The 18182-nt window shown below is 48.9% G+C and overlaps 1 protein-coding gene across 1 annotated transcript in view; it reads right to left on the reverse strand.

The window, feature by feature from the left end:
* The window catches only part of SYT13 (synaptotagmin 13), a 42069-nt gene extending 24178 nt beyond the window's left edge, over positions 1-17891 (reverse strand). Inside the window, exon 1 of the mRNA XM_043910123.1 lies at positions 17597-17891. Within this exon, the coding sequence (XP_043766058.1) occupies positions 17597-17779 (183 nt within the window). The 5' untranslated portion in view covers positions 17780-17891. The remainder of the gene's footprint in view (positions 1-17596) is intronic.
* Positions 17892-18182: the final 291 nt, after the last annotated feature.

Below are 18182 nucleotides of genomic sequence, written 5' to 3' on the forward strand. Positions count from 1 at the left end.
ACTTGTTCATGACCTTGCATTAGTCAAGGACGACCAACTGCTTTGTAACAAACAACACCCAACCTCACCTCAGTGGCTGAACACAATGAAAGTTGGTTTCTCTAGTCTTCAAGAATCTGTTCGCTCTTGTCCAAACTCAGAGTCCTCCAAGCCCCTTCCATCTTGTGGTTCTGCCCACCTGTGCCTTGTACCATTCAGATATGAGCTCATCAAATCCTCATAATAACCCTATCAGGAAGTGCTGCTATGACCAATCCCATCTTACACATGAGGACGCACAGCCCGCTAGTGAGCAGTAAAAGTGAGATTCAAACCCAGGCTGGCTCCCCCAGAGCCCTCTGTTTGCCTGTTCTGCTGTGCCTCCAGCCCTTTACCACCTCGTCATATTTGGAATCACCCTTTGTTCACCCACGTTCTTGTGCCCCTTAGACTGATGCCTGGGCCACTGCCTGGCCCCACCACCCTTTACTCCGCCCCTGCATGCCTTAAGTCAGAGGCAGAGGGTTGAAGCACTGTTCCACACTTCAACGTGCAGAAATGTCACCTAGGGGAATGTAAAATTCAGATGCCCAGGTTCCTTCCCCACTTTGTCTCAGAAGTCCCAGGTGGATCCTAAAGAACCTGTGTGTCTAAGAATCCCCCTAAGGTGACTCTGATGCAGGTGGTCCTTCAAGCTCACATGGGAACCCTCTGGTCTGGGGGAGGTCCAAGAATTCCCGGCAAGGTCGAGAGATAAGGTGAACTGCTCACAGGCACGACCTCCCTCTCAGTCAAGTCCTCTTGGCTTCCAACGAACAGTTATTTGCCTGGTCGATCTCCAGCTCCTGGGGAGCTGCTCATACCAGGATCTCCAGTTCTTGGCTACTTATGGGTGAATCCCCAGGGTCAGGTCCTGGCGGAAGGGTTTATTTCAACCTGCAAATTTGAAATTCTCTTTGAAGAAGCAGCTTGTCTTCCAGTCCAGGCGCCTTGCAGTGTTGCCATGGTAACCCAGCCACCACACATCTTTGTTATCCCTTCCAACGCCTCTTCTTCTGTTTATTATAGATCTGGGCCTTCTTAAATCCCCTTCCCTTGAGACTCACCCCCTGCCGGTCTCTTTCCCTCCTGTGATTATTTTAAATTCTAAAAAGACCAGTCTGTGATAGACTTAGCACACTCCCTGCCCCATAGCTGGCATCTAAGGCAACACACTGGGGGGTTTATTGGTGGGGTAGACTTGCCAGCTAGGCTTATCTATCAGCCTGGTAAATGCACTTCACCCAAACCAGCAAGAATGAAGCACAACTGGGAATAACAGAATACCCTTTCTCTGCTGCTAGTGATTCTCCAGGGCCTCCTTGATAGCTCAGGTGGTAAAAAATCTGCCTGCAATGCAGGACACCTGGGTTCAATCCTTGGGATGGGAAGATCCCCTGGAGAAGGGAATGGCTACTTACTCCAGTATTCTTGCCTGGAGAGTTCCATGGACAGAGGAGCCTGATGAGCTACAGTCCGTGCGGTAGCACAAGAGTCGGACACGACTGAGTGGCCAACACTTTCACTTTGTACTTTCAGTCATTCATTCATTCGTTCAACATTTACTAAATCCCCAGATACTTATCAGCTTCAGGAATAACACTGTCCAATCTTCTCTTGTGGCTTGGGCATTTCCAGTGGAGTGGGAACAAGAAACCAGTAGACACAAGAAAGCAATCTCAGGTAAGAGGAAGTCCTTTCAAGACAGGGACAGATGGTGATGAGGTTGTGTCCACTAGGAATCTGAAATCAAGCAAGGCTTCCTGAGCTAAAATTTGAGGGGAGGAGACTAGTTAAATATGAGACTGGGTGCATAGGAGCCCATCAAACATTACCTGGGGGAAGAGTTACAGGGTGGGTTGGGGGGGTGAAAACAATTTCACGGCGATTCAGGGACTCTGACTTTTGGTTTCTGCACCACCCAGCCCCAAATCCAAGGTAGCATTCTGACAAGTGGAGAAGTGGTAAAAGGGCTTTTTGGGTCAAGGCAGCAGCTTGAAAGTCTGCAGTGTGTTCAGAGAGCCACGGGTACCACCAAAGCTTAAAGCCCCATGAGAAGAGGAGGGACAATGAGTGTTGTCATTATCCCCACGCTTCCGGAGGACACAGAATTCAAACTGATTTTTAAAATAATAATTCCACCGGGTTACCACACAATGGCAAGATCCCGCCCAGAGAACCTTGTAGGTGGTGTCTGCATTGATTCCATCGTCACATCACAAAACTGGACAGGACAATATAGCTGCCACCTCTCCACCACTTCCTCTGCACCAAATGCTCTGCAAAACACAACCGACTTTACTGCATTTGATCCTCACACAACCCTAGAGATGAATGCATACTGTTTTATCTTTTTCTATATGGGCTTCCCTGGTGGCTCAGTGGTAAACCATCATACTAGATGCTGGATCAAAACAGAAAATGAAAGTGGTTTCTAAACAATCAAGCCGTGGGCAAACAGAGGGCTCAACATGTGGGCCCTGACCTTTGCCAATTTGTATACACTCTTCCTGACTTCTTATTATTTATTAAGGTTGGTAACAGTAGCTAACGTTGATTGAGCACCTTATCCACAGGGTTGTGGCAGGAGCAGATGGCACATTCAAAGTGGGTAATTGACGGGAATTTCATAAAGCAGATGTTGACAAAGGTGTGGGAGGTTAAGGAAACTAACAAGTCATTGGAAATATCCTGGGGCCAGGAGCAACTGGGCAATGTTCACATGCCTAGAACTGGCCTCTGAGACGAGGGTCAGGGAGTAGAAAATGGGGTAGATTTGGGTGGGATTGGGGGCAGGGGTGCAGGGAGAAGGATCCGGAAAGTGGTTCTGAATGCTTTCCAGCACAGCACTAATGTTCTGGGCCCTGCCCTATCCGAATTAGCTGACTGAATCCTCATGATAATCCACTGTCAATGACACAGTTAACAGATGGTCACATCGAGGAACAGAAAGGTTAAGTCACTAACCCACCATCACACAGCAAGTGAGGGGCAGATTGGAACCGAAACCCAAAGCCCGAGTGCTTCATCCCCTCCACATATTTTGTATGTGAAGTTCAGTCATTTAAAAGAATCATTATAAGGACAACTTAATTATTCATACTATTTATTCATGCATTAACCATTCCACATGCTGTTGCAGTTAGTGCATCCTCCCAAGGCCGCCCGCGGGAGTCACAGGAACCCCATTTCTTTCCAGGGGTGGTGTCAGCCAGAGCCAGCCCTTCTCCTCTGCTCCCGAGGAGCCGAGGCCCTGGTATGCCTCCCTGGGGCGGTCCATGCAGTTGACATTACCCGGAAGGACCTCAGGCCGCAGCCCAGGGGAAGGAAAGCACACGAGTGATGCTGACTCCGCTTTCCAGACTCTAAGCCACTGGGACAGCCAGGCTCGCAGCTCAGGGGAGCCAGGCCCCTGCCTGGTCCTCCTGTGGGCTACAGAGGCTACAGGTTCAAGGCACTCCTTCTTTTAGAACCTCGTTTTCCTAAAATAAAGAATTACAGAAACACCACATGACATGTGACTGCTAGAACGGACATGCTACAATGGACTGGTTCAAAATTGGGAAAAGAGTATGTCAAGGCTGTATATTGTTACCCTGCTTGTTCAACTCATATGCAGAGTACATCATGTGAAATTCTGGGCTGGATGAAGCACAAGCTGGAATCAAGATTGCTGGGAGAAATATCAATAACCTCAGATGTGCAGATGACACCACTCTTGTGGCAGAAAGCAAAAAACTAAAGAGCCTCTTGATGAAAGTTAAAGAGAAGAGTGAAAATGCTGGCTTAAAACTCACCATTCAAAAAACTAATATCATGGCATCCAGTCCCATCACTTCATGGCAAATAGATGGGAAACAGTGGAAACAGTGACAGACTTTACTTTTTTGGGCTCCAAAATCACTGCAGATGGTGACTGTAGCCATGGAATTAAAAGACACCTGCTCCTTGGAAGAAAAGCTATGGCCAACCTAGACAGCATATTAAAAAGCAGAGCCATGACTTTGCCAACAAAGGTCTGTCTAGTCAAAGCTATGGTTTTTCTAGTAGTCATGTATGGATGTGAGAGTTGGACCATAAAGAAAGCTGAGTGCTGAAGAATTGATGCTTTTGAACTGTGGTGTTGGATAAGACTCTTGAGAGTCCCTTGGACTGCAAGGAGATCACACCAGTCCATCTTAACAGAAATCGGTCCTGAATATTCATTGGAAGTTCTGATGTTGAAGCTGAAACTCCAATACTTTGGCCACCTGATGCAAAGAACTGACTCCTTAGAAAAGACCCTAATGCTGGGAAAAATTGAAGGTAGGAGGAGAAGGGGATGACAGAGGATGAGATGGTTGGATGGCATCACCAACTCATGGACAAGAGTTTGAGCAAGCTCCGGGAGTTGGTGATGGACAGGGAGGCCTGGCCTGCTGCAGTCCATGGGGTCGCAAAGAGTTGGACACAACTGAGTGACTGAACTGAATTGATGTGACCCCAGCTTCTGACCCATCTGGCCTTCTGAACATAGCCATCCCTTAGGATTTCTGGTGGATTGGTTCCAGGAACCCTTCAGACACCAAACCCACAGATGCACGAGTCCCTCATCTAAAATTCCATAGAAGAGTCAGCTTTTCAGATCCATGGGCGTAGAGAGCCAGCTGAAACAACTTTAAGTCCGTCGATTACTTACTCGAACTCTGTGCCCTGCCCCTGCCCCCGATAGGCCTTGTGAAGGAAGGAAGGGATGGTTCTGGCACCTTTGACCCTGGTGGGCATATTGCCCTCAGGGTGCACATGGTCAGCTGTGGGACTAGCCCTTCTCAGCTGTTCTTCCAAACCCAAGGAATCTTCAGACCTCAGAGGCCTCTATTCTTTCTCCTCTTTCTCCACTTTGCAACTTTTCCGATTCAGTTACCCAGGCCGTGATGTCAACAGTACCCTTTCAAAGTCTGAAGAGCTCCCTCACCTCCCCATTCTTTCCCTGATCTCACGAGGGGAAGCACGGGATGAGCTCTGCAGCACAGTGATGCCTGTATCCAAGAGCTGGGCACCAAGGGAGAGTCCCTCTAAGGGCAGATGGTTCCCTGATAGAGTCATGGTCAACAACCTTAAACTTAGTCCTTCCCAGAAATCTTGCTGCTTCCTTAACTACTCCCTCAAGCTCACATTTTGGAATTTCTCTATCTCCTCTGACTGCCTTCACAGGGGAAAAAGGAAACCAAGAGAACGAAAGACCTCTCAGTTCAGTTCAGTTCAGTCTCTCAGTCGTGTCCGACTCTTTGCGACCCCATGGGCTACAACACACCGGGCTTCCCTGTCCATCACCGACTCTCAGAGCTTACTCAAACTCGTATCCATCAAGTCAGTGACACCATCCAACTCTCTCATCCTCTGTCATCCCCTTCTCCTCCTGCCCACAATCTTTCCCAGCATCAGGATCTTTTCCAATGAGTCAGTCCTTTGCATCAGGTGGCCAAAGTATTGGAGCTTCAGTTTCAGCATCAGTCCTTCCAATGAATACTCAGGACTGATTTCCTTTAGGATGGGCTGGTTGGACCCTTAGCACCCTGTTAACAGACACAGGGAAATGCCCTCTTCTCCAGACTGATGCTGTGGCCCATCCAGTGTCTTGTGATACTGCAGGAGGTGTCCCCTCTCTCCCTCTCTCCAGGACCAGTCCTTCCATCCCAGCCTTGCACCCCATCCCCACGCATGAGAGCCTTACCCTACAGAGCTATTTTCAGTCTGTTTCTCTCCCTCTCTCTTTAATATTCATCATACTCTTTCAACTGGCTCCTTCCAATCAGCTTTCAATGGTGTGCAATAATTTTTTGACCTCTGTCTTCCGCTCAGCCAGGCCCTAGCCCTTTCCACTGCTTGGCAGCCACGCAACTCAGAAAAACTGTCTATATTTGGTACTGTCCTCCTTCGTCACCTTCCGCCCCCACTACAACCCTTTCCCAGAGGCCCCATCAGCCACTGAAGGTCACTTTTGACCTCCAAGGTCACTGAGGATCTTCATTGTTTCATTCTATGTTTTCAGCCTTATCTTACTTGACTTTTCAGTGACTCCCTTCTTCTTCAAAAGTTTTTCTCTTGTCATTATTCATATTTTGATATCACACTCTCCGGGTTTTCTCCTTCCTCTCTGGCCACCCGTCCTTGTTTCATGAAACACTGGCATCCCCCAGGACTTGTTTCGAGGGCCTTTTCCCCTCTCATTCTGCTTTCCAACCAGGTGGTCTCAGCCATGCTCATGGCTGGGCTTTCTACTCCCCAGTATACGTCCCAGCCAGATGGTGAGCTCCAGACCTGCGGAACCACCTCATGGAGATAGCTCAAAGGTTCCTCACACTCCCCCTTCACAAAAGTGAACTCATGACTTAAAATCCATGGCCTCATCCTTGTTTCACTAGGTGGTACCACCACCCTAATTGAAACCCTTAGCTCTCATCCCCAACTCCTCCCTCTTCCTGAAGCCTACAGCCAACTCAGAGGCAAAGCCAGTCAATTTATTTCCTAAACACCTCTCCAAGCTATTGCCACAATGACAGTGGTCCAAGCCATCACGGTCTCTCTCCAGAGCTTCCCTGGTCTCCCCACATCTAGTCTTCTCCCATCCAAGATGATGTTCTTGCAGCTTAAATCCAACTATATGACGTCTCGCTTAAGACCTTTCAGTAGCTTCCATTGCTCCTGGGAAAATATCCCAACACTCTTGTTGGCCCAGCGGTCCTGTGTGGCGCCCTCTGGCCAGACTTGCCCTGCTCACTTGCAGTTATTCTCTCCTGTACCCTTGGAGTTCTACCCACTTTGGCCTTGTTTCAGTCCCTCCTTAGTGATATTTCTTCTCACCACAGGGCCTTTGCACATACCCTGTACCAAGAATCCTTCAAGTCCTCACCTCTAGGACTTAATAAATGACACTAACACTTCTTGAGAGAACTCTTACCTACCTTACCACACCTAATACCATTAGATTTATATCCATTTGTACGACCGTGCAGTGAAGCTCTCTACCCCGAGGACAGGAGCTTCAGGAAGCCAAGGGTGTTGTCTGCCTGGTCACTTTGGTGTCCCTAGTGTTAATCCAGTGTCTTGCACATAATAGGTGATCAAGAAATCTTTTCTTTGTTTTGTTTTGATTTGTTGTGCTTGATTTTTATTGATATGTTGGAGCACAGTTGATTAGGGCTTCCCTGTTGGCTCTGTGATAAAGAATCCACCTGCCAATCAGGAGACACACGTTTGATCTCTGGGTTGTGAAGATCCCCTGGAGAAAGAAATGGCAACCCATTTCAGTATTCTTGCCGGAGAAATCCCATGGACAGGGGAACCTGGCGGGCTATAGTCCGTGGGGTCACAAAGAAGCAGACATGACTTAGCGACTAAACAACAACAACAACAGGTAACTAACAATGTGTTAGTTTTAGGCATACAGCAAAGTAATTCAGTTATACGCATTCATGTCTCTATTCTTTTTCAAATTCTCTTCCCATTTACATTATTACAGAGTAAGGAAGTATTTTTTGAATGAATGAATATGCTAGGATTCAGTTATATCCAAAGGATTCAGACATACCTAAACAAACATCCTCAAGGATTCAGAGATACCTAAAATATACTGAATAGAGAGACCAGGCGCTGAATGTGTTGGGTGTGTTCAAAAGTATCGTCTCATTTAGTCTTTAATATTACCATGGAGAACCTTATTGCTATCACCTCTGATTTGTTGGGGAAGAAAGCAGGATTCAGAATGGCCAAGGTCATTTGGCTGGAAAACACTGGAGATTGAATTCAAATTCAGGTTTGGGGGCTTTCCTGATGGTCCAGTGGTTAAAAGTCTGCCTTGCAATGCAGGGACACTGGTTTGATCCGGGAAGATCCCACATGCCACAGAGCAGTGAAGCCTGGGCACCACAACTACGGAGCCTGCGTGCCTAGAGCCCATGCAGTGTGCCCTGCAACAAGCCATCGCGAGGAGAAGCCCAAGGACCACAACTAGAGAGTGGCCCCTGCTCGCCGCAACTAGAGAAAGCCCACGTGCAGCAATGAAGATTCAGTGCAGCTATAAAATAAATGAAATTGTAAAAAGAAAAGAAATTCAGGTTTAGAGTCTAAGTCTAATTTGCTTCCTATTACATCTCAGTGATTTGATCATGAAATGAACATTTTCGTTCTAAGAGGCAATTTCCTCTTTTGCGCAGTCTCAAAGACTAGATTGTTCTTACTTAAACTCATTCTGGTGAATATCCAAATACACACAAGTCTACCATGTAGTGGTTACCGACGAGATACCTAAGCTCTTGTTCACTCTTTTCCATCCTCTGATCCTTTGTCTCTCTGAGTTTGGCAATGAGGCTGTTACACAAAGAGCAATAGTCATGTTGCTACTTAAAAGATCCAGCCCACTCGCAAGGTAAGCAACTTATTAGATGACGCATTTGCAGGGAACATGGCCCAAAGCCCTGAGACCATGTTGATGTTCTCCCATGGAGTTTCATCTCTTCTTGTGCCATTGCTGCCTTCACTATGTATCTCTCTGGGAGCCTCGCCCTTTCTTTGTGAATTGACTGTGCTGGAAACAAAAACACAACCTAAGGTGCTTGGGGGGTGCACTGTGAGAAAGGATGGGGGATCGGATATGAAACACAGAAGGAGTTTAGAGCTCACTGTAGTTACTCTCAGCTTCATCCTGCAACTGTTTCCCAGTAAGTCGTCTAGTTGCCCAACCAAACCACTCTTCCCCAACCTTCTCTTCATCTTCAGATGCAGTTCTCTTGAAGACCTCATTCTTTTTTTTCTTTTTTGGCCGCACCTTGTGGGAAGGATCTCAGTTCCCCCGCACAGCAGTAAAATTGCCAAATCCTATCCACTAGACCACCAGGGAACTCAGGAAAGCATCATTCTTCATTCTGTTTGAAAAGCAAAGTCTTCACTATCCTGCCTCAGTAACTCACACGCCTTTCACCAGGCTACTTTTAGCAAGTTCAAAGCTGTGTGGTTTATAATGATTTTCCAAGTAAAACATGCTCTCCCAGAGCATTGTCTCACTGGTCTTTGCAAGGGGAGATTTTTTAAACTGTTTCCAATGTCAGCTGTGTGAAGGGTGCTTGAAGGGCAGGAAACCAATAGAAAGTGAAGACTCCACGCCCTCCAGGCTTGTCTTGATTCCCTGCCTTTTCACTGGAGGTGAACACAGAGATTCTTCCACAAGCTCAGCCCCTTCTCCTGCATTTCTGGGCTTGTGATTTTTGTGTTGGCTGCAAGCAGAGGCGGTGGCCCCATGAGTCTCCTTCCCATTCATCTATCCATCCATCCAATGACTCACGCAGCCAGTCAATGTTTCTCCTCACTTCTCTTGCTCTCTGCCATTCGGCTCAGTTTTTCACCCAAGAAAGAAAAGTCTGTCTTGGATTGATGCGAGGAGGGTGGACAGAGTCAATGAAATATGTCAAAGTACACTAGGGTCTCCACCAGATGGGTTAGGGCTCAGTTTCACAGATTTTCCATGGGATGCTCTTCCCCTTTTCTCGTATTCGTATATGCATGTATACATATTCACATCCATGTGTGCACATATTCATATATGCAACCACCCCTCATTATTTGACTCTAATCTGTTCATGGAAACAAGCCTGCCGGGCTAGTGAATTTCAGAGAGCAGTCACTTGCATTCCACTGTTTTAAATGGGAAAAATTAAAATGCATTCCAAATCCACCCCAAACATCAGTCAAGTTCCCAAAATATCACTGTAAATCATTGCAACGCCCTTAAACACCATGTGAAACTCTCCTAGGAATGTTCTATAATATGAATCAATTAAAACAGCCTTTTCTTAATTAGCACTTAGGGAACTCCTCAGTGGGAAGGTCTATTTTTGTGCAGTGAACAGACATGGTAAGCGATCAAGGCTCCTCCTCCTGGCATCACATTGGCCCAGTGATGCCAATGTGAAGAAACGTCGCTGAGAAGTAGTAAATGCCACCTCAACTGGACTTGAGTTTGTAGAGCCCGCAGGACCTAGGTGAAGCAGACTGGGACCCTTGGTGGGGGGAAGGATAAGGAAGGTGACGATGATAACACGCACGGGGATCATCCACACGGATTCTGATTTCTCCCTCTGATTCTGGGGTGGTCGGTCACTTTTCAGCTTGTCTCCTTTCTTTGTCTTCTGGGTCTGCTGCTTCCCCATCCTGCTGGTCTCTCCCCTTCTTTCTGCCTTCCCCTTAAGCCCCTCTGATTTCCAGTTCGGGTGTTTCTCCCATTGTGCTCTGATGGTCTCTCTCTTTCTCTTCCTGTACTGCAGGCACATGAGAGTAATCTGGGCCAGTATCTGAAAATCTAAAAATGTCGAAAGATGTAGCAGCATTTTCTGCTGGAGTGAACAAAAGGTGCTAGTGAGCCGTCAATCACATGAAGAGAAGAGCCATGAACCTGACTTATCTACCTGAATCAGAGAAGACACTAGAGAGGGAAAAAGATGGGACAGGTCTGGGACCTGTCACTGAGAAGGACTAATGGACACAGACCAAAGGTCCGCAGTATGTTTCAAAGAGCCTAGTGCTTCCAGTGGGCATATGCTCATCTCCCTGAAATAATCCATGCTGATTTCTTGATGCAAAATTCATACTGTCTTCCCTGTTACTAAGCAACCAGCCCAAACATGTTTACTGTGTAAATTTCTCTGGAGGGCCTGGGGCTGCACCCAGGGCTCAAAGCGTGAAGGATGTGAAAGGCACAGAAGCCAGCCAAAGCTTTGGGAAAGGTTTCCGCAGCTGACCTGCAAAGATCCATTATACTGTAGACACTTTTAGGCCATACCTGGGGAAATGCAGTGGCTCAAGTAAAATTTTGACTATTTTCTTCCTGCTAAACTCCAGCCTACTGCTCAAAGATGTGGACTCTGGAGCCCGACTTCCTAAATTTGATTTCCAGTTCTGCTATGGAATAAGTTGCTACAGAGTAAGTTCCATGTGTAAAATGGACGCAATAATTATGCATATTTCATAGGGCTATTGTGGGGATAAAATTAATATGATTTAAGAGCTTAGAACAGTGCCTGGCACACAGGAAGAACTCAATAAACTTTAGCTATACTATCACTATTCTTTATTACTCTACAGAAACGGATATACTTTTTGTTCATTTATATCAGTAGGAGAGTTTACCAGCTGGGAGATCAGCTGAGAAGTCAATTCTTTAAAAGGATTGAGAATCCAAGGAGTTCAGGCCTTCCAGCAGTCCAGGGTCAAATCAGTTCCAGGAGTGGGGTTAGAAATTCATGTTGGCCTCCTGTGATCACTGAAGTACCGGGAGACCTTGTCAGGGCAGCCAACAAGAACTGGAGACAAGCCCTACTTTGGAGCAAGGTTGGAGGTGCCTATCCTAAGGGTTTCCCATGGCCCCCTGTACCTCGCCTTTAATATGTTTAATGACAACTGCTGGCTGCATGTCTGCTTCCTCACTTACAAGGAAGAGCATACACCTGTCTTTTTACTGCTATGTCCCAGTGCCTAGAATATGTTCATTAACCTTTAATGAGTGAATTTATTAGCTGCTGAAATGTAGCACTGGGGCTCTGATCCATCCTCTCTGCCAAGTCTACATTCAGACAAGTGCTCTGAGAAGACATTGCTCCAGTGGTCTAAGGAAAAGGAAAACAGGCAGGAGCATTAATCAGGACACATTGATGTTCCCCAGGCCCTAGTCTGAGGAAGGAGGCAGCCACAGGAGTAGCAGCAGAAAGCAGACAGGGCCAGGGGGGTGGTGAATAACAGACCACAAAAAGGAGGGCCATGTCTTGATGACAGCCCCCAAATCCTCCTATTAAAAAACACTGGCTTGATACTAAAACAATATTCATAAACATTATATCACAACTTGACAGAGAAAAACTTTACCGAATTATAACTACATTCAGAAAAGTATACAAATCATAAATGTAGAGCTGCATATGCTTTCTTTCATAAAGTGGACACAGCTATGTAGCCAGTACCATGTCAAGAGGCAGAGCTTATAAACAAAAGCTCTATAAACAGAAGCTTCCCTACTCTGCCCCAGGCATTACCTGTCCCCATTGGAAACCTCAGACATGAATGGGCTTGATTTCAAATCCAGTGGAAATGGAATCTTAACCATGTGCATTCCTTTGTACCTTTCCTCTCTTCTTCAGTGTCATGTTCCGATACGATGATTTAACTCAAAATATACATTGACTATCATGTGCCCATTATCTACTGGATATTGTCAGAGGTATAAGGGAAATGAAATACACTTCTTAATTTCAGAGCGGGGGAAAGACTCTACTATACATATGTTGCTTGATAAAAATATAGCACATATTTAAATTATTTCTTAAAAACTTTGAATCTATTAGGTGTTTGCTCTGGTCAAAATGTTTATGCCCCCCTAAAAATTTATATGTTAAAACCTAACCTGTAAGGTGATGCTATTAAGAGGTGGGGCCTTGGGGTGAGCAGCTGTGAGGGTGAAGCCTTCCTAAGAGGGATTAGTGCCCCATAGAAGTGACAGAAGAGAGCTTCCTGCCCCTTCTACCCCATGAAAAGTGAAAGTGAAAGTCGCTTAGTTGTGTCCGACTCATTGCGACCCCATGGACTATACAGTCCATGGAGTTCTCCGGGCCAGAATTCTGGAGCGGGTAGCAGTTCTCCCTTCTCCAGGGGGTCTTCCCAACCCAAGGATTAAACCCAGGTCTTCTGCATTGCAGGTGGATTCTTTATCAGCTGAGCCATCAGGAAAGCCCAAGAATACTGGAGTGGGTAGCAGTTCCCTTCTCCAGCAGATCCTCCCAACCCAGGAATCGAACCAACCGGGGTGTCCTGCATTGCAGATGGATTCTTTACCTGCTGAGCTACCGGGGGATCAGGTGAGGTTACAGCCGAAAGTCTAGGAAGCAGGTCCTCACCAGATACTGGGTTGGCCAGAGCTTTGGTCTTGGACTTCCCAGCTTTTAGCTCCATGAGAAATAAATTTTTGTTTATAAGCTACCCACTCTGTGGTATTTTGTTACAATAACCTGAATGAACTAACACAGTGTTCCATCAAAAGTCACTTTGCTTCTCAACGCTGCTGGAAGGAAGGTAGGATTTTAGAATTTGGTAGTAAGTAGCAGTGGGAGCTGGCGGATGTGGATAGAAGAGGCCCGGGGACCACTGCTGGGGCCCCTCGGAGGAAGCCTTTGACCACATGTTAGCTTTAAGGGGACAGCAGCAGGGCTACTCTGGGAACCTCTGAGATGCATCTGAGAAGATTCATATAAGGGGACAACAAAGGAAGCGCCAGATGGGAAGAAAAATCAGACACTGAAACTAAAGCTTTCTGAAAACAGAACCCAAGTCACACTGAGGTGTTAGGGGCACCGAGCCTTGGGGAAGGACAGCTCCCCCGCTCACTCAGTAGGTATTTAGGGTCACCAAAAGGAGGGCTTCCTCTGCAAGGACCCAGAAATGCAGTGAGTGGCAGCCTGTGCAGAAAAGCACGAGAAGGAAACTCTGGGGGATGGAACCAACGGGTCTTGCTGCCTGTCACTAATAGGTTCAGCAGCAGCAGTGAATTAAAAATGATCACACACACACATACACACACATGCCACATCTGACCCTCTTCTCTGTCTCATGGCTCAAGCATTCGGCCATCACTGCATAATAACCAAGCTTTGAAAGCTGGGCTGATAACAGACAGCGAGGTTTCAGGTGATGCTACCAGGTCACAAGGATGGCGTAGTGAGACTGAATCCTTCTCCCCCTCCACAAAGGACTGCATGCACATAAAGGGGCAGAGGGGGTGAGGGATTGTGTAAGGAGGCAGGATGAAAGGGTCCACAATGTACATTTCGGAAAAACCAAGAAAAAGAATGAATTGAAGCCAGCTGGAGGCATGAACAGCAGTGAGGGTTTGCACCTCGGCCACCTCCCACTCGGCAGAGACATTGGATGAATTCCTACGGTTGTCTAGAGAAGCCTATGGTACCTCCTCCGAGTGCTTGAAAAAGCAGCAAATAAAAACATAGGACTACAACCTAATAAAATCAATCGGGGAAATAGCTACACATATGCCTCTTTATTCTTTCATTAAATAAAAGGATCTCACGGGAGATTTAATAAGTACATAATTTAGAATTAGGGATGAGCATAAACACTCTCGTAAAGCATCTGCCACAGCTGTGAGGTACTCTGAAACTACCTGTGATTTCCCTTGAGGACCAAGTCACAGATATTGTTCATACTCCGGTGATGTGTTGTTTATACTCCTATTTACAGAAAATGCTAAGTTTCACATAGAGGTTCATGAAAATGAAGAGAGAGTTTTTTCCTCTCCAAGACCATGAACCCCTTCCATTTTAGCTACAGGCTCCTTGTTGGGATCTGTGGATCTCGGGTGAAGAACCCTCAAGGAAAACTTCAAGTTCTTTTCAAAATCACTATAAACTTTAACTTCAGCTGACTATTCATGGCCAGAAATTAGATTCCCCAGGCACAGCTAACAAATCCAAGGAATTTTTCCAGCAACCATAATCAGCAACTTACAGAGACATGAGCAGTCACTCTGTCTCCCACAGACACCCCAGTTCTCCTGGTTACAGGAATCTAGAACCCTCTTCCCCAGCCCCAACGCCCTCTCTGTTTAAGAAGCATCTTCCGAGAACCTTCCTTACCAGACTCTTCTCCTCTTTGTCAATGTGCCAAGCCCATCGCCCTGCTGCCATCTGCCCTAACACCACCTCCCTTGACTTTTTTTGAAATGTCAACACATTGTCTTTTTTCTCTGCGTACTTTATCTGGGTCAGCAGCTGAATCAGTCTGAGCACAATGGCAGCCAAACACTGAGAGCACTGTGAACTTCATCATGTTCACACCTACAGATTCACATCCAGGTGCTCAAATCCTTGTCACTGAGGGAACCAAGTGAGGGATGTGAATGGATGAGTCTCATGGATCAACAGGGGTTTCCCTGTTGGCTCAGCATCAAAGAATCTGCCTGCAAGGCAGGAGACACTGTTTCCATCCCTGGGTCGGGAAGATGCCCTGGAGAAAGAAATGGCAACCCACTCTAGTATTCTTCCCTAAACCATCCATGGACAGAATTTGCCTGGCAGGCTACAGTCCATGGGGTCACAAAGAATCGGACATGATTGAGTGACTGAGCATGCACATATCAACAAGCATTTATTGTGACCCTATGAGCCAGCTCTGGGTTGCAAAGTGGTTGCAAAATACATCTGCATTTGAAGAAATAACTCAGACAATAATCCCCAACGGCTGGGCCTGGGGATGCCTTAATATTAGTCAATAATTTCTCCTTGGGCACCTACTAGGATTCAGAAACTGAGAAGGTGATGGGAATGAATATTGTAAGTCAGCAGATATGAAAAATCACATCCAACTGTCACAAATGATACAAACAGAAATAAGAAGGAATAGTATGGAGGGTATAATGGGGGAAAGGGGCTTTGTTATAATGTGGCCACGGACAAAATCCTCTCCCTGAAGAGGTAAACTGCAAACAGAAAGAGACCCACAGGATGAGGAGGAGCCATCTCTGTGAAAAGTCAGAGGAAAATGGGAGGGGTTGGTGTCTTCAAAAAGGATAAAAACCCAGGGGAGCTGAGACCACCCGTGATGCAGGGCACTCACATGAGCTTGGCTGGAGAGGTAAACACTGACCACATCAGACAGGCAAGACCATGAGGTGGAGAGGCTCACAGCATGGACTCCAAAACCAGACCAGCTTAGAATTAGGCTCGGAAACTTCTCAGGCTATGTGGCCTTGGGCAAAATCACTCGCCTTCTCTGAACCTTAGCCGCTTCATCTTTAAGTTGGGATCATCACCTATGTCTGTCACTGAGTGGCTAAATGCATTAAATGTAAAGCACTTAGGGCAGAGACTGGCCCTGGGCACATGCCAGGCTAAGGTGTGCTGTGGTCTGCTCCAAAGCTCAGTGAGAAGCTGGGGAGGATTTTAAGCCCGGGAGATGCAGGATCTGATTTGTCTTTAACAGATCATTGGCTGCTGCTTGGGCTACTGGTCCTCAAGAAGACAAAGAGCTGGAAGTGATCCCCGAGGTCATTTGCACCAACAGGGGCCCCAGTGATTCTTTCTGGGAAGGGGAGAGGGGACAATGCCTGAAGAGCTGCCACGGTGAAAGGCAGAAGAATGGCTGTCCCTCAAGCGTGCCGAGGGGGAGAGGAGGTTGAGGCCTCCGTGTTCGGAGAAGAGCTTGTACAACTGCCCCCCCGCCCTCGCCTCCTGCCCAGGCCCCGTGGGGAGCCCGCTGCTCCCATTTCAGATGGCTCTGGATCCCACATGCCCCTACCCAGCTGACCCCGGATCCTGCCGGCATCAATGTCACTTTGCTGGGATCCTCAGAGCCTCAAGGACAGCAGCCATTTCCTTCCCTTCTCACAGTGACTGACACAGGGCCCCGCAGCTGGGCCTGGGCTTTTGAATAATTGATTGGCAAAAGGAAGGTGGAGGCACGGCTCTGTAGGGCCACTCCTGGAACTCTCAGCCCGGGAAGGAACCGAGGGGGCCCAGGGAAGTCATTAAGTCACCTCCTTCTTCCCCCGGGTGCCTGCCTTCCTCCAGTCTCTCCGGCCAGACCCTTCCTCCTGGGTCTCCAGAGGACATTTCGCCTCTGCCACTTCGGGGATGCGTCCTGGAGTTCACAGCCCACCTAGGGCAGTCCTCCCAAACCTTTCTCAGACCCCCTTCGGCTGCACTGTACAATGGGGACCCCACCCATTTTCTGCTCAGAGAGCTCCGGGGGGACCAGCTCCTGTGGCCATAAAAGCCCTGCTGTCTCCAGAGACATCTGCAGCCACATCGATGGGGAGTGGGGGGTAGGAGGGGGGCTCAGAGCTACTCCCTCAGGCTGGCTGGAGCTGCGGGCTGCTGGGAGGGGGTGAGGGTCGCCCAGGCCCTCCATACTCCCGGGCCTCTCCAGACCCCAGCACCCCCAGCCCAATCGCCCCCTCCCCCGCGCCCACTGCAGCCCCCAGCTGCCGCCTCTGTCCATGTCCCTGCTCCCCTCTCAGCTGGTCAGTGGTTCCCCTGCGCCAGCGGCCGGCCCCACTCCGTTCTGTGTCACCCTTTCTCTTCTCCCCGGTTCCTGGGGCTTCTCCTTCTCGGTCCTTCCCCTCTTCGTCTCCCCTAAGCCTCGCAGCCCCCTGCCCCAAACCCTCACAGCCCCCCTGTCTTATTACTCCCCCGCGGCCCCCAGCTCTCCTCCCAGCTCCGATTCCTATCCAAGCCCCCTTTGCCACTCACTCCCATGCCCGCACCTTTAGGCTTGCTGTCCCCTTTCCTCCTGTACCCTAGCCGCCGCCACCCACCCCCCGACCCAGGCCTTTGGGACACCCTCCCCCCGCTCCCCCCCGCGCCCGCCCCAGGGTCTCTGAACACATCCGCTGTCCAAACACATCCGCTGTCCCCACTCCCAGCCGGGCTCTGTCGCGCAAAGAAGAACGCCAACAATTCCTTCCCACCCACTCCCCGCCCCCGCCGCAGCCGCCCGAGAGACCCCCCCACCCGAGCCCCCGGGGAGGCCGAGGCCCGCCGCCGCTCACCTGTTGGGCGGACCGGAGCACGCTGGGCTTCGCCTTCTCCGGGTCGGGCTCCAGGTCTCGCTGCAACACTCCCTTCTTGGGGTGCATGTGCCGGCATAGGCAGGTGACCCCGCAGAGCGCGAGGATGCTGGTGGCCGTGCCCAGCGTGGCGCCCAGCGCTATCACCGGCACCGACAGCACCATGGTGCCCGTTTCCCCGCACCGGGCTCGGTCCCGCCGCCGCGCGCCTCCCCGGCCTGGGATCCAGGCGCTCAGCCGCTCTCCCGCCGCCGCCGCCGCCGCCGGAGGGGCGGAGGGGCGGGGAGGGAGGGCGGCTCGAGGACGTCAGAGCGGGAGGCTGGACCCGGAGCTGGCCTGTGCTTCCGCACTAGGCACCGCGTCAGCCCAGCACGTGACCCGACCCCCCACCCCGGCCCAAGGCGGATCCGCTCAGGTGGAAGGAACCTGAGCGCATCATCCTTTCTTCTCGAGCCATCCTTCACGCTTTACGTAGGACACTTGGGTTCAAGAAGAGCAGGAGCTCGCCAAGGTCACACTGTGCGTTAGGTTAGCCGGCAAACCAGGACTCAAACCTTGGCCTGCGGCT

The sequence above is a fragment of the Cervus elaphus genome, chromosome 1 (genome assembly GCF_910594005.1).
Source record: "Cervus elaphus chromosome 1, mCerEla1.1, whole genome shotgun sequence".
Taxonomy (NCBI): Eukaryota; Metazoa; Chordata; class Mammalia; order Artiodactyla; family Cervidae; genus Cervus; species Cervus elaphus.